Below are 13,826 nucleotides of genomic sequence, written 5' to 3' on the forward strand. Positions count from 1 at the left end.
CTTATCCCAGACATTGTTAAAGATTTAAATCCTTGCCGCCAAGACGCGCTCTGTCGTCACGGATTGAAAGTGAAACTTAAATCTGTCACGGGGTGTCTGGATTTATTCACGTACATTAAAAAATATTTTTTATATACAGCCAGTGTTGTAGTCGAGACCAGCTCACTCGAGTCCGAGTCGAGACTGAGACCAGAGAGGGTCGAGTCCGAGTCGAGACCGAGACCAAAGAGAGTTGAGTCCGAGTCGAGACCGAGACCAGAGAGGGTCGAGTCCGAGTCGAGACCAAAGAGAGTTGAGTCCGAGTCCGAGTCGAGACCGAGACCAGAGAGAGTCGAGTCCGAGTCGAGTCGAGTCGAGACCGAGACCAGAGAGGTTGGATAACCTAAGGTTGGGTCTAAAAACCAGACCTAAAGAATATTTTAATATTTCTTCAAGAATATGTAAAATATTTTGGTGGTAACAATAAAATTGGCACCATACTCAAACAGTAAATCAAATATGCCATGGAATCATGTACACTGTAATGGTAAAAAAGGCCACATAGTAGGTGGTGTAAAGGTCATTTTATTACAATTATTACTTACAATTATTACAATCAGTAAGTGCTCGTCCACATAACATTGTTGTATCACTCTATACAGTAAGACCACATAACATTTTCTAGTACAAATAACATTACTGTACCACTATACCTGTATGTTCAACTGTAACAAAACTTTTAGCCTTTAAGCTTATGTGCTCTTGTCCACAAAACATTGTTGTACCACTCTATACAGTAAGACCACATAACGTTTACCAGTTGAGCTAGAGGCTCCACATCACATCTGACCAGGCTCCTGCTGCATTTGCGTGGCGCGAACGTTAGTCTCAAGTCATGCGCAGTTGCGCACAAGAAAGTCAGCAATCATTGGACGTTTCAATCAAACAACAATTTAAAGAAATATTAACATACAGTAACAATCATGAAATATTTTGAATGGGACTCGAGTGGACTCGGGAATAAGTCCGAGTCCTAATATGTTCGAGTACGAGTCAATTCCGAGTCAAAATGCACACGAGTCCATGACAAGACCGAGACCATTAAAATATGGTCTCGAGACCGAGTCCGAGACCGAGTCCGAGTTTCGAGTACACAACACTGTATACAGCATTATCATAATAGGCTGAATATTAACGTATTGACAGAAAACCAGTAGTTCTATGTGAAATCAGACATTGAGCGCCCTCATATAGCCAAAGTGGCATGATCCTCATTTCATAACACCTCTGCGAAGATTCGACCGTGAGATCGGTAGTCGAATCAGGCTCCTCCAATCGAAGCATCGAATCTTTGACTATTCGGGGTCACCCCTACTGAATATAAACCCAACAGATCGCTCAGATCATTAGGATCACATCAGCTAGAAATACCAAGGGTTCACTCTAAGCATGGCGAGTCTGCTTTTAACTATTATGCTGGAACCAGCTTCCAGAGGAGATCAGACGTGCTCCTACAGTAGTCACATTCAAATCCAGACTCAAGACAGTTTAGCTGTGCATTTACTGAATGAGCACTGTGCCACTGTGCGTCCGACTGATTACACTGTATTTTATTTCTGCATCCTCCTTTTGATTCTAATCTCAAATGGCACTGAGAATTGGATAAGAGACAAACATAAATTACTTAATTGGAGAAATTGAGAGATGAAACCATGCTGATGGCCTGGGTCTGTGGTGGAGTAGTGAGTTTGATGTGTCAATTAAACTCGAGGTTCTGTGGGGTGCGGACTGATGGGGCAGTGAACACGAGGTCAGTCCTAGAGCTCCTCCTGTCCGATTTTAGGGAAAAATCGGGTCCATCGGAGACATCCAATGGAATTCTTAGGCACGCCAAATAAACACCACAGACACAGTGTCAGAGTAAAACTATATGCAAAAATAAGATACCTCCGCTGTTTTGATCAAATCTGACTTCCCTTTTCATTTCATAAGGACAATATGAGAATTATTACACAAAAAAGGCATTGACAAATGAGTGCAAATCATCTCATTTTTTTTCTATGAATATTATTGAAATAAACATCAAATACAAATAAAAATAATTATTAAATATTATTATCTTATTGTTTTGCACAGTACAACAAATCAATTTGGTTACTGCATTACTTTGGATGTACAGATTTGATGCTTTGACAGCTTCGTTAAACCTCTAAATCCTTCTCACAAATCCATACAAAGGTGTAATGACATGGAAAATCAGCCAACTTAAACTGTAATACACCACAGTCCTCTTCTGGAATGTAGTTATTGGGTTCCCCAGGCCACCAAAACCTACAACAACAGAACAGCCTGTGTTTGTGTCACATGTTGTTTAGTGTTAGGTAAGTAAATACATTGTTTGTAACAGTTATTTCACATGTATACATAATGTGTTCTGTATTAGCCAATCAGATGTGGCTACGTCATTACGCACTGCTAGTTTAAAAGGTATGGTTTACATTATTATTAAGCAAACTGCTCACCCAGAGGCCAGGTTACTGCCATCAACCCACTTCCAGACTCCCTCTTCATCACTGTCAGTCAGACCAATCCAGGCAACGTTTCCACTGGTAAACTTTGCAATAAAATCCTGTAGAATGAAATGTTATTTAGACCTTAAACCGTTTTCAGTAAAGATTCAAACACAATCTCTCACTCACCTGTTCCTCTTTGTTGTTTATGATCATCAGATGCGCTCCTCTCTGCAAACAGTCCTGTCTGCTATCAGTCCAGTTCTTCCACTCAGAGGAAATGTAGTAGGAACTGAAGTCATTTATCATCCACTTAGGGTTGGGGCTCTGATCTGTTAATGTTAGAAAAATAGCTCTTTAATCCTGAAAAATCAACTAATTTCATTGATTTCCTGCCTTTTCTATATAATTACAGTGAGGAAAATAAGTATTTGAACACCCTGCTATTTTACAAGTTCTCCCACTTGGAAATCATGGAGGGGTCTGAAATTGTCATCGTAGGTGCATGTCCACTGTGAGAGACATAATCTAAAAAAAAAAAATCCAGAAATCACAATATATGATTTTTTAACTATTTATTTGTATGATACAGCTGCAAATAAGTATTTGAACACCTGTCTATCAGCTAGAATTCTGACCCTCAAAGACCTGTTAGTCTGCCTTTAAAATGTCCACTTCCACTCCATTTATTCTCCTAAATTAGATGCACCTGTTTGAGGTCGTTAGCTGCATAAAGACACCTGTCCACCCCATACAATCAGTAAGAATCCAACTACTAACATGGCCAAGACCAAAGAGCTGTCCAAAGACACTAGAGACAAAATTGTACACCTCCACAAGGCTGGAAAGGGCTACGGGGAAATTGCCAAGCAGCTTGGTGAAAAAAGGTCCACTGTTGGAGCAATCATTAGAAAATGGAAGAAGCTAAACATGACTGTCAATCTCCCTCGGACTGGGGCTCCATGCAAGATCTCACCTCGTGGGGTCTCAATGATCCTAAGAAAGGTGAGAAATCAGCCCAGAACTACACGGGAGGAGCTGGTCAATGACCTGAAAAGAGCTGGGACCACCGTTTCCAAGGTTACTGTTGGTAATACACTAAGATGTCATGGTTTGAAATCATGCATGGCACGGAAGGTTCCCCTGCTTAAACCAGCACATGTCAAGGCCCGTCTTAAGTTTGCCAATGACCATTTGGATGATCCAGAGGAGTCAGGGGAGAAAGTCATGAGACCAAAATAGAACTTTTTGGTCATAATTCCACTAAACGTGTTTGGAGGAAGAAGAATGATGAGTACCATCCCAAGAACACCATCCCTACTGTGAAGCATGGGGGTGGTAGCATCATGCTTTGGGGTTTTTTTTCTGCACATGGGACAGGGCGACTGCACTGTATTAAGGAGAGGATGACCGGGACCATGTATTGCGAGATTTTGGGGAACAACCTCCTTCATTGAAGATAGGTCGAGGTTGGGTCTTCCAGCATGACAATGACCCGGAGCACACAGCCAGGATAACCAAGGAGTGGCTCTGTAAGAAGCATATCAAGGTTCTGGCGTGGCCTAGCCAGTCTCCAGACCTAAACCCAATAGAGAATCTTTGGAGGGAGCTCAAACTCCGTGTTTCTCAGCGAAAGCCCAGAAACCTGACTGATCTGGAGAAGATCTGTGTGAAGGAGTGGGCCAAAATCCCCCTGCAGTGTGTGCAAACCTGGTGAAAAACTACAGGAAACGTTTGACCTCTGTAATTGCAAACAAAGGCTACTGTACCAAATATTAACATTGATTTTCTCAGGTGTTCAAATACTTATTTGCAGTTGTATCATACAAATAAATAGTTAAAAAATCATACATTGTGATTTCTGGATTTTTTTTTTTTCGATTATGTCTCTCACAGTGGACATGCACCTACGATGACAATTTCAGACCCCTCCATGATTTCTAAGTGGGAGAACTTGCAAAATAGCAGGGTGTTCAAATACTTATTTTCCTCACTGTAAATAAAGAGCAGACTGTTTTTTTTGTTGTTGTTTTTTTGGGCGCACCATTATGACAATCATGGACACCTATGTTGCATTTAAAAGCTGAAAAATGTTGTCTCTGTAGGACATCCAACAAGGCATGTCCCTATACAGTGTGTACCCTTTCGCTGCCTTGGATATCCCACAATCCTGTGCGTTTGATTCCGTGACAGTTGCACTAAAAAATAAAGGCGCGTCTGAAAGTTGCTGTTGGTGATCAGTTTGTGTATAAATGTATGTTTTTGACCAAATTTTTCTACTTTTGATTAGGGATGGGTGGATCGATCCTAAAGTATTGATATTTTTGATACTGGCATTGTATCGCAAGGATCAATTCTCAAATTGAAGTATCGATCCTCAAGGGATTTCTTTTTTGAAAAAAACAAAACAAAACATGATTTTAGAATATTTATATACTAGTAGTAGGCCGCATAGAAATATTTATTTTAGGGCTGGGGGAATTAACGCGTTAATCTTTGCGATTCATTTGAGATGTTTAACGCGTAAAAAAAAAAACGCAATTAATGCAGCACTTTTTTTTTGCCTCGTTTTAATGACTTCCTGCTATTGAAAAGGCCGAAAATATGCCGTCCCGCCCCTCCGTGTTCGGTGATCAGGTTTCATTCTCGCGCAACTTTCATGAGCGGGTCTTTTCCGCTCCGTGTGTGCGGCCGTTCTGTGTGTGTGTGTGCGTGCATGTCGGCACACTGTGCTCTCTGCTCAATGTTCCGCTCCATGGTTGTGCTGCGCGTTCTGCTTTGTCGTTAACGGCCCAAACGCTCCAATCATGTTCCGATCACGCACTGGAAAAGCAAAGTCCACTCAAATAACTGAAATTTCTCAGTAGTAGACTTCTGTTTGCTGAGCTGGTATAGCCATGCTGGGCAACAATGGTTAAATGACCTGCTCTGATCACATGCTCTGGTAATAATAGCTTTGTAGGACTATATTTTATTTTGATAAAATTAATTTATTTGATGAGTAATGTTCAGTCAGTTTCAATGAATGTAACAAAAAGGTAGTCAAGTCGATTGCAGTTTATTTAATATGAATAATGATGGCTTTCACAATACATTACAATCACTCAGAGAAAGTATTGGTGTTGATATTGACGATACTGGTCTTGAAAGTACTTGGTATCGTATCGAAAGGAAAATAATCGGTATCGCCCATCCCTACTATTAATGTCATTTCTAGCAATAAATTACTATTGTACTATTTAAATATTCAATTAGTTATCACCCAAGTTCGCTCTATTTTGTTTTAGATTAATTAATCGTTATGCTGGCTCAGAAGTCTGTCAAATATCAGTTTGTGAGGAACCTTCAGGTGCAAACACTTCCTGATAAATGCAGTAACTTTTTTAACATGTAAGAAAGAAAAAAAGACTGTGTGCACATTTCAAGCTTGTGCAATTAATCCAAAATGATTACCATGTTCGTGAAGCTCGGCCTGGAGTTTTGCCAAGTCATTCCTTAACTTCTCTCTCTCTTCTGTCAAGTTTTTACTCAGACTTAGCCAGTAGTTTTCCTCTTTCTCGGATTGGAGCGGTTTGTTTTCTTTTGTGAGCTTTATGCACAGGACTGTGACGGCCACCAGCAGAAGAACACACAACAGCCCCAAACACATTATGATGGTATTGTGACTTCCTTTCTTCTCACTTCCTAAAAATGTATGTTATAAAAATTTATAAAATTTATAAAAATACTATATTTGCCAGCATTTGCTAAACACAAGGAATTGCTGTGTTCAGAATGGCATACTACTAAACTCCTACTATATTAGGGTGACCATACATCCTCTTTTTCCTGAGCATGTCCTCTTTTTGGACCTAAAAAAAAGCCCAGGATTCGGCTTTTGCTTTCTACAGTCGCCGCATTGCTTTAGGTCCCGCCTTTTCGCACGCCACCATTGGTCGGTCATGTGCGTAACGCAAACATTGGTCAAACTGCATCTCAATCATTAGTCATTACCCTCAGCACCACAGCAACAGCCAAGAGACAGAGCAGCGCTTGCTTGTCAACAGTGGCAAATGGCTCCTGAACAGCGTAAAAAAAGCCCAAATGTAAATTCACAGATGATTTACAGAGAAAATTCCTGTGTTTTCATCTCAGTCGGGATCCGTGTGAAGCAGAATGCATGACCTGCAAAGCTGGCAAGTACGTGTCAAATAAAGGTACTTACGATCTAGAAGCCCACAAAGGTAAAATATCAGGAGAACATCAGGAGGACTGAAACAACCACTTACAAGAAATTAGTAGCCGCGTTTCCATTACCCTACAAATTGCACAAATTGAAATTGCGAATTGAAAATATGCTTAATGGAAACACGTAATTTTCGCAAAACCTCCCATTTATTGCAAAAAAGTTTTTACGCTCGCATGAGGTGGTTTTTCAGGCAGTTCGAAAAAGAAATATTTCGCAACACTGGAATGGAAACAGTTTTTGCGCATTTACAGTCACCTGATGTAGATGACGAAGTGTGCTTGGACAGAATACGAGACCGAGTTCTTTATTAAATTCATATAAGACAAAAGAATTACAGGAATAATGGATTCTAAACCTCAAAAAAATGCCACAATCAAGACCTCGAAGCAGATATGAGGGAGAAACACCCAGAAACACCGCATATGTGCCGCTCACTATAAGGGTCGTTCCTTACCATTAATGCTTGGAAAACACACATACATCTCCTTCGATTAATAATAATGGCTAGTGCAGTGGCTGGGATTAGTACATAAACCTACCAATGTCCGTTGGAAAACATCGCGAGAGGAAAAAAATGAAGTTTTAGTTGCATAACATCGGTTAATGGAAACGGCGTCATTTCGCAATAGTTTTTTGTTGACATTTAGAAAAAAAATCACAAGTTTTGCGAAAATCTGTAATGGAAACGCGCCTAGTGTCATTGTTCAGCTGAAGTCCGCTCAGTGTTGATTCAAATCCATTCAATAACTGTGTAAAGTTCATTGATTATGATTATTATTATAGCTAAGTATACGTCTATAATTCTCCGCTGTTGAATAGTACGATCAATTGAATTCTATTTAGACTATATTAATTGCTATTTAGACCATTACGTTCCATATGAACAAATCTTTCTCATTTTTGTGTTCTCCTCCCGAGTTAAGCAGAGACAAAAGTTTCCTAAAATAAACAATAGTAATGGTTTATGATCTATGCACCAAGTGTCTCCGTTGTAGTTCAAGTTTTAAGGTGCACAGCCAGTGTTGGGGAGTAACAGAATACATGTACCGGCGTTACGTATTCAGAATACAAATTATGAGTAACTGTATTCCGTTACAGTTACAATTTAAATAGTTGGTATTTATAATACAGTTACACTGTTGAAATCAATGGATTACATGACGATACTTCTCTGTTTCACTCTCTAAATAAATTAAGGCAACTCCATGCATTTCCCAGAAGCCCCAATATGAAAACGAAAAAAATATGCGGTTTGCGTGATCAGTCACAATGGAGTCGGAAGAGGAGCAGCGGGAGCTAGAGGTAGAGATGGAGCCGGAACAACAGAGCCAGGGCAAAAATGTGTTTCTATCTTGGAAATTCAAACAGCATTTCACATTATTTCACAGGAGAAGGGAGAACGAAATATATAACTATGCAGTGCAACCTCTGCTTGCCAGCAACCAACCTCCTTTCAGCGTCCAAAGACTCCACCTCCAACCTGAAGAAGCATCTTCAAGTACGTTTTTTTCAAATACGTAGACCTACACCACAAAACTAGTTGAAGATAATTTTTTTTAAATTGGTCAATTCCAGCGTTTTGGACGTGACATTTGCAGTCAAAACTTGAAATATAAATTCTCAGAAAATGCATTAATACCAATAGTGAAACGTCTGTTTATATATCCATAAGCTACTCCCTTAATAAAGGAGTCCAGACATTAGAAAAATATCGGTCTACATGCGTTTCATATTTAATATGAGGGAAATAAACATGCGTGACACACAAAAAATCTTTAACTTTTAGGTGGCAAATTTATTTATTTTTGTAATTCTGTGGCCCGGATGTGGGTGGCATAGCGGACCCCTGGCAGACCACTCCGGTGTGTGGGCACGGTCATTAGTCGCGTCCTGACAAAGGAGACCAGGGAAGGACCAGCGTTCCGCGGGGGTCTGCTCTGCCAGGGGTCTGGCGACAAAGGGGGACGAGAGTGGCGAGGCCCGTGGGCGGCGCACACTGTCATCCTAGAACTCTGTGACAGAGGGGGGGCGATAGTGGCGGGACTTGCGGGCGGCGCGCACTATCGTCCGAGAACTCTGTGTGCTCAAGGATAGGGGAGTCAGTTCTTTCTTTAACCACATTATGGCGCTGCTCACCTGGGGGTGAGAACAAAAGATTCTCCCCTGGCCCTCCACCGGGGGAAGGAGTGGTCCTGCTACCACCTGTGAAGAACTGACTGTAATCCCTGAGTGGCCCGTCTCAGGAGTGCCGCTTAGCCTGGCATTTAGTGGGGCGTGGGGCTGGAGAGGGCGGGCCTTCCTGCGGCCTCCTCCACGACGCGGCCCAGGTGGAGGCTGCTGCTGGGGCCGTGCGGGAGGGCGCCCTCGGCAGCAGCGGGCCGTTGGGCAGGATATGCTTTTTATCGCCTCAGTCTGCTTCTGAGCGGTTGAGAACTGTTGGGCGAAGTCCTCAACCGCACCGCCGAAAAGGCCGGCCTGGTATATGGGGGTGTCGAGGAACCGGGTCCGCTAGGCAACCCGCATATCGCCCAGGTTCAGCCAGAGGTGTCACTCCTGGACTACATTAGTGGCCATCATCTGACCCAGGGAGCGTGCGGTCACTTTCGTCTCCCGGAGAGCGAGTTCAGTGGCGGCACACAGCTCATCTAAGAGCCCTGGGTCAGTCCTACCCTCGTGCATGTCCCTGAGCATCTGGGCCTGGTAGACCGGCAGAGTGGCAATGGCATGCAGTGAGGCAGCTGCCTGTCCGCCTGCTCTGTAGGACTTTGCCACGAGAATGAACGAAAACCTACAGGCTTTGGAAGGGTGCTTAGGGTCACCCCGAGAAGAAGTGCTCTGAGGACACAGTTGCATCGCAACAGAATGTTCAACCGGGGGAACCCCAGTGTACCCGTTGGCAGTGGCCCCGTCGAGGGGAGGAAAGGCGGAGAAGGCCGTCGAGCGATTACGGGAAGACAGTGGTGCCTTCCAGGACCTCGAGACCTCCTTATGCACGTCCGAGAAAAAAGGCATTGGGGATGGACACTGACGTCGGCTCGGGATCTGACTCGGGCAATGCTGGCACGCCCGAGGGCGGGAATCCTTTACTTTACCTTTTCAGTGGATAAGTATTTTAAAGGGATAGTTGACTTTGAAATTAAATTTTGGTATGTTTTAGCTTACCTCAAGGGCATCCAAGATGTAGGTGTCTTTGTTTCCGCAGTAGTTTCAATTTTGATATTTTTAGGTCAGACTGTTCTTGTCTGTCAGTCATATAATGCAGGTCTATGGTCACCACCTCAAAGAGCATGCACAGGGAAGTCCAAATTAAACAATTCCCCATCGTAAGTACACATTGATGGCCTAAGACACGAAACGAGCGGTTTGTGTGAGAAAACGAACAGTATTTATATCGTTTTTACCTCTTGTACACTTTCCAGCGCTTGCGCAGACTAAGCCAGAACGCGCACACACGTCACACCAGGAGCGCGCGCGCCCTCAGATCACTTGGACGTGTTTGTGTACAAGAGGTAAAAACGATATAATTACTGTTTGTTTTCTCACACAAACCGCTCGTTTCGTGTCTTAGGCCATCAATGTGTACTTACGATGGGGAATTGTTTAATTTGGACTTCTCTGTGCATGCTCTTTGAGGTGGTGACCATAGACCTGCATTATATGACTGACAGACAAGAACGCTTTGACTTAAAAATATCAAAATTTAAACTACTGCGGAAACAAAGACACCTACATCTTGGATGCATTTGAGGTAAGCTAAAACATACCAAAATTTAATTTCAAAGTGGACTGTCCCTTTAATGCATGTAACTTTGTAACGCGTTTCACCCAACACTGGTCTGAACACTGCAATAATTCATCAGTGAAAATATGACAAACGACGCACGACAAAGCTGAAAATCAGACCCGAAAAAGAGTCGCACTGGTCAGAATTCGGCTCAAAATCGCACAGTGTATGCCTGCCTTAAGGTGTGTTCAACATTGGCTGCGGCTGGATGTAACCAATCGGCGAGAGTAGCCGTGTAAATATACATTTATTATCCATAAATGTGCTATATAAATAAACATGCCTTGCCTTGCCAATTGATATTTCATATAATGGACATCTTTGGACAACGTTTGTTTGTATATTATGGCGGAAATATAAATACAAATGGTTTGCAATTTTGTAAAGGATTACAAATCACTTTTGAAATCATACCAAATAGTGCAGAAAATAAATCTAATACATTTAGAGTGATTTTAACAACGTTTCTGGATGGTTGCACCACATGATATTTTGACATTTTATATAACAAAAAAATTATACATAACTAATTGTTTTTGAAAAGTTAAAGTGAGTACATACATGGGAGTGGTACTACATATACAGTATATTAAACAGAGGCCAGCTAGTAGTCGCTGTACGAGTAAACCTCACTCCTCTGATCCCAATTGGCGCTCTTGTGACTGACGCTAGAGATTGCAGTCTTTAGCCTCCTACTTTTTATGCATTTAAACCATAGACTGTAAAAAAATATGGACGTAGTGTCCGTGACGTCACCCGTAGGTTTCTGAAGAGCATTTTTGAAGCCTAAAGTGGGCGGAGCCGGCCGTCGCCATCTTGGCCTTGCGTCACTCCCGGAAAACAGAAAATGGGCAAAGAGGCTGAGAAATCACGCCCAAATAGCTCGACGTGATCGAGTTAGCTCAGGCTGTTAACGGCTCTGGGTAATGCTATAAGGTTATGCTACTGACAGTACCAAGTCTGCGACTGCACAGTGCCTCGCGCTAAAGTGACACTTGATGATGTAAAGCCAATTAAAAGTTCCTGTTTTTGCCCTTCGAAATATTATAATAGTTAAAAGACATGGCTACAAGTGAGACTGTGTATTATTCTGCTAGTTGAAAATGTATTATGCAGTAACTTAATATTACTCTGACAGTGTGTGTGACAGTGATTTATGCATACATGTCAGTCACTTTTTTATAGTCTATGGTCCGTCAGCGCGGCATCGCTCGTCAAGTTCGTAGAGAGCTTCAGTCCATTTTAAATTCTAATTTTGGCCGCCTCTCAAATGGGTTAAACCATAGATATATTGCCTATGAAGTTCAAGTAAATGCGCTAGAAAATCCGCGCTCATTCATGGATGTGCATTTATTGCATGGACGGAGAAAGCGCCAACGCCTGCATGATTTCATCTGACGATACATAAGCATATTATAATCTATCTGTTCCGTGAGAACAGAACGAACAAGCCTTTATTGACGTTTTTAAATTTGAAAACTCCAAAAAGCAACGAAATTGTCAGACATCCATTAGTGCATGTTCACAGAGGAAAACAACTGAAATACAGCGCTGGTTGTTCTCTCGAACGATACTCGACAACAACGGCGGAATCCAAAGCCGTGGGCGAAGTAATGGGTGTATTAAATTGTATGAAATAATCCCGAAAAAAAAGCACAAACACTGCAGAGAAAGCAAGTTCAGCAGCAACATTTGCTGAGGTGAAGTGACGGCTAGTAACAGCAGACAAACGGCTAGCATTGACATCAGCGACAACCCACCTGTCACTCAAGTGGCCACACCCTTAAATGCAGAAATTTAAATATTAATCAACTAAACGGATGAGTTATAAAAAAATGCACCCCCCTCACAGTTGTTATGAAGGGCAAAATTAGCTGTATAGACCAAAGCCACATAGAGATCCAGGCTGTAAACATGTTTTTTTCTGCTGTCAAGTTGGTAATTTTAACATGGGGGAGATACAGATTTGACTCACTTCTGCAGCCAGCCTCAAGCGGCCAGTTAATGAATTGCAGTTTAACTCACTTCCGTGTTGGTTTCAAGAGAGAGAAGGGGAGGTTGCCGCTTGATTTAAACCCGTTCTTAACGGGAAAAAATGCAATCGGACAGCTGTATTAAATTAATGTAGCATACTATTCTGAAACTGTAGAATACTATTTGTTGTATATTGTAAACTATTTCACAAACTATTCTTTAAAAAGTAGTAGGCAGCATGCACTGGGCAATAAGCAGTAAGTAGAAAGTTAGTGTGCCATTTTGAACATAGCCATTATCTCAGCACAGCTTCTTCCATTTGCCACGGCACAGATATATTGGAAGTATATAAGAAAGGTAAGATGATACGTTCAGATGTGCATTGAAGAACATAATCATACTTATCTGTTTTCTCCATTCCGCTTCAGGATGGTTGAAGTCATCTAACTCATGGGGTACTTCTATAGCATTCGTACTAACAAACGTAACCATGGTCATCTCATTGATATCTTGTCTTGCCATCTTTGGTTTCCCAGTAGAATTTATATCTTTGGTTTAGAAATAATGTATTTTGACGTTTATAAAAAATTTGAAAGAGAATACTTTTTTTAGAAGGTGAGAATAAAAAGTGTGAACTTTAAGAGAATGTGGCATCCAAACTGTGAACAAAGCGTAGTTGAAAAAGAATCGCTGATGACAATTCTGAATATTTCCTTCTCCATTTCTTATTTTTAACAGTTTCATCTTACTTTCTAAATGGCCCAGCACCAGCACAAAATAGCAGAAGGAGTACTAGGGGTTTGAAAAACAAAATTTTGCTGATTTTATCTCATACAAGTAAAAAAAAGTCTTTAAATAGTTCACATTTTTTAAATACAAACAATGCAAAAATAATAATAAATCAAACAGCAATATAATACAGTCCAAACAGTTTTAAATTATACAGAAATACTTTCATGCAGTCCGTCTTTCAACCTTTAATTTTTAGTGACTGTCATGCATGCACTTGGAGCTTTCAACACAAATAAGGATGTGATGTCACTTCACACTTCAAAAATAATGGGGGTTGTTATTACTCGACTTCCTTAAAGCTTAAAGAGTTGGTTCACCCAAAACTCAAAATTCTATCATCAATTATTCACCCTCATGTTGTTCCAAACCCTTAAGACTTTCGTTTATCTTCAGAACACAAATCAAGATCTTTTAAATTAAATCTGAGAGATTTCTCTCTCTCCTTGACAGCCATGCAACTACCACTTTTGACTCTTCCAAAAGTTCATAAAGAGATTGTAAAACAAATACATATGAACTGAATGGTTTAGAACAAATTTTCTGAAGAGATTAGATTATA

The 13,826-nt window shown here is 41.2% G+C and overlaps 1 protein-coding gene across 2 annotated transcripts; it reads right to left on the bottom strand.

Moving 5' to 3' along the window:
• Positions 1-544: 544 nt before the first annotated feature.
• On the bottom strand, positions 545-13,490 carry LOC311081152 (C-type lectin domain family 17, member A-like). Of its 2 annotated transcripts, XM_084111570.1 has the most exons (6): positions 13,428-13,490; positions 12,877-13,023; positions 5,943-6,173; positions 2,679-2,821; positions 2,502-2,608; positions 545-2,310 (listed from the first exon to the last, which is right to left on the bottom strand). In XM_084111570.1, the coding sequence occupies exons 2-6, from the start codon at positions 12,995-12,997 to the stop codon at positions 2,181-2,183; spliced, it is 732 nt and encodes a 243-aa protein (XP_083967696.1). In that variant the 5' UTR covers positions 12,998-13,023; positions 13,428-13,490; the 3' UTR covers positions 545-2,180. The 2 variants fall into 2 exon arrangements, with proteins under 2 accessions (XP_083967696.1, XP_083967697.1); XM_084111571.1 differs by lacking the exon at positions 5,943-6,173.
• Between the last annotated feature and the right edge of the window lie 336 nt (positions 13,491-13,826).

The sequence above is a fragment of the Abramis brama genome, assembly GCF_963993115.1.
Source record: "Abramis brama genome assembly, chromosome: 4".
Classification (NCBI taxonomy): Eukaryota; Metazoa; Chordata; class Actinopteri; order Cypriniformes; family Leuciscidae; genus Abramis; species Abramis brama.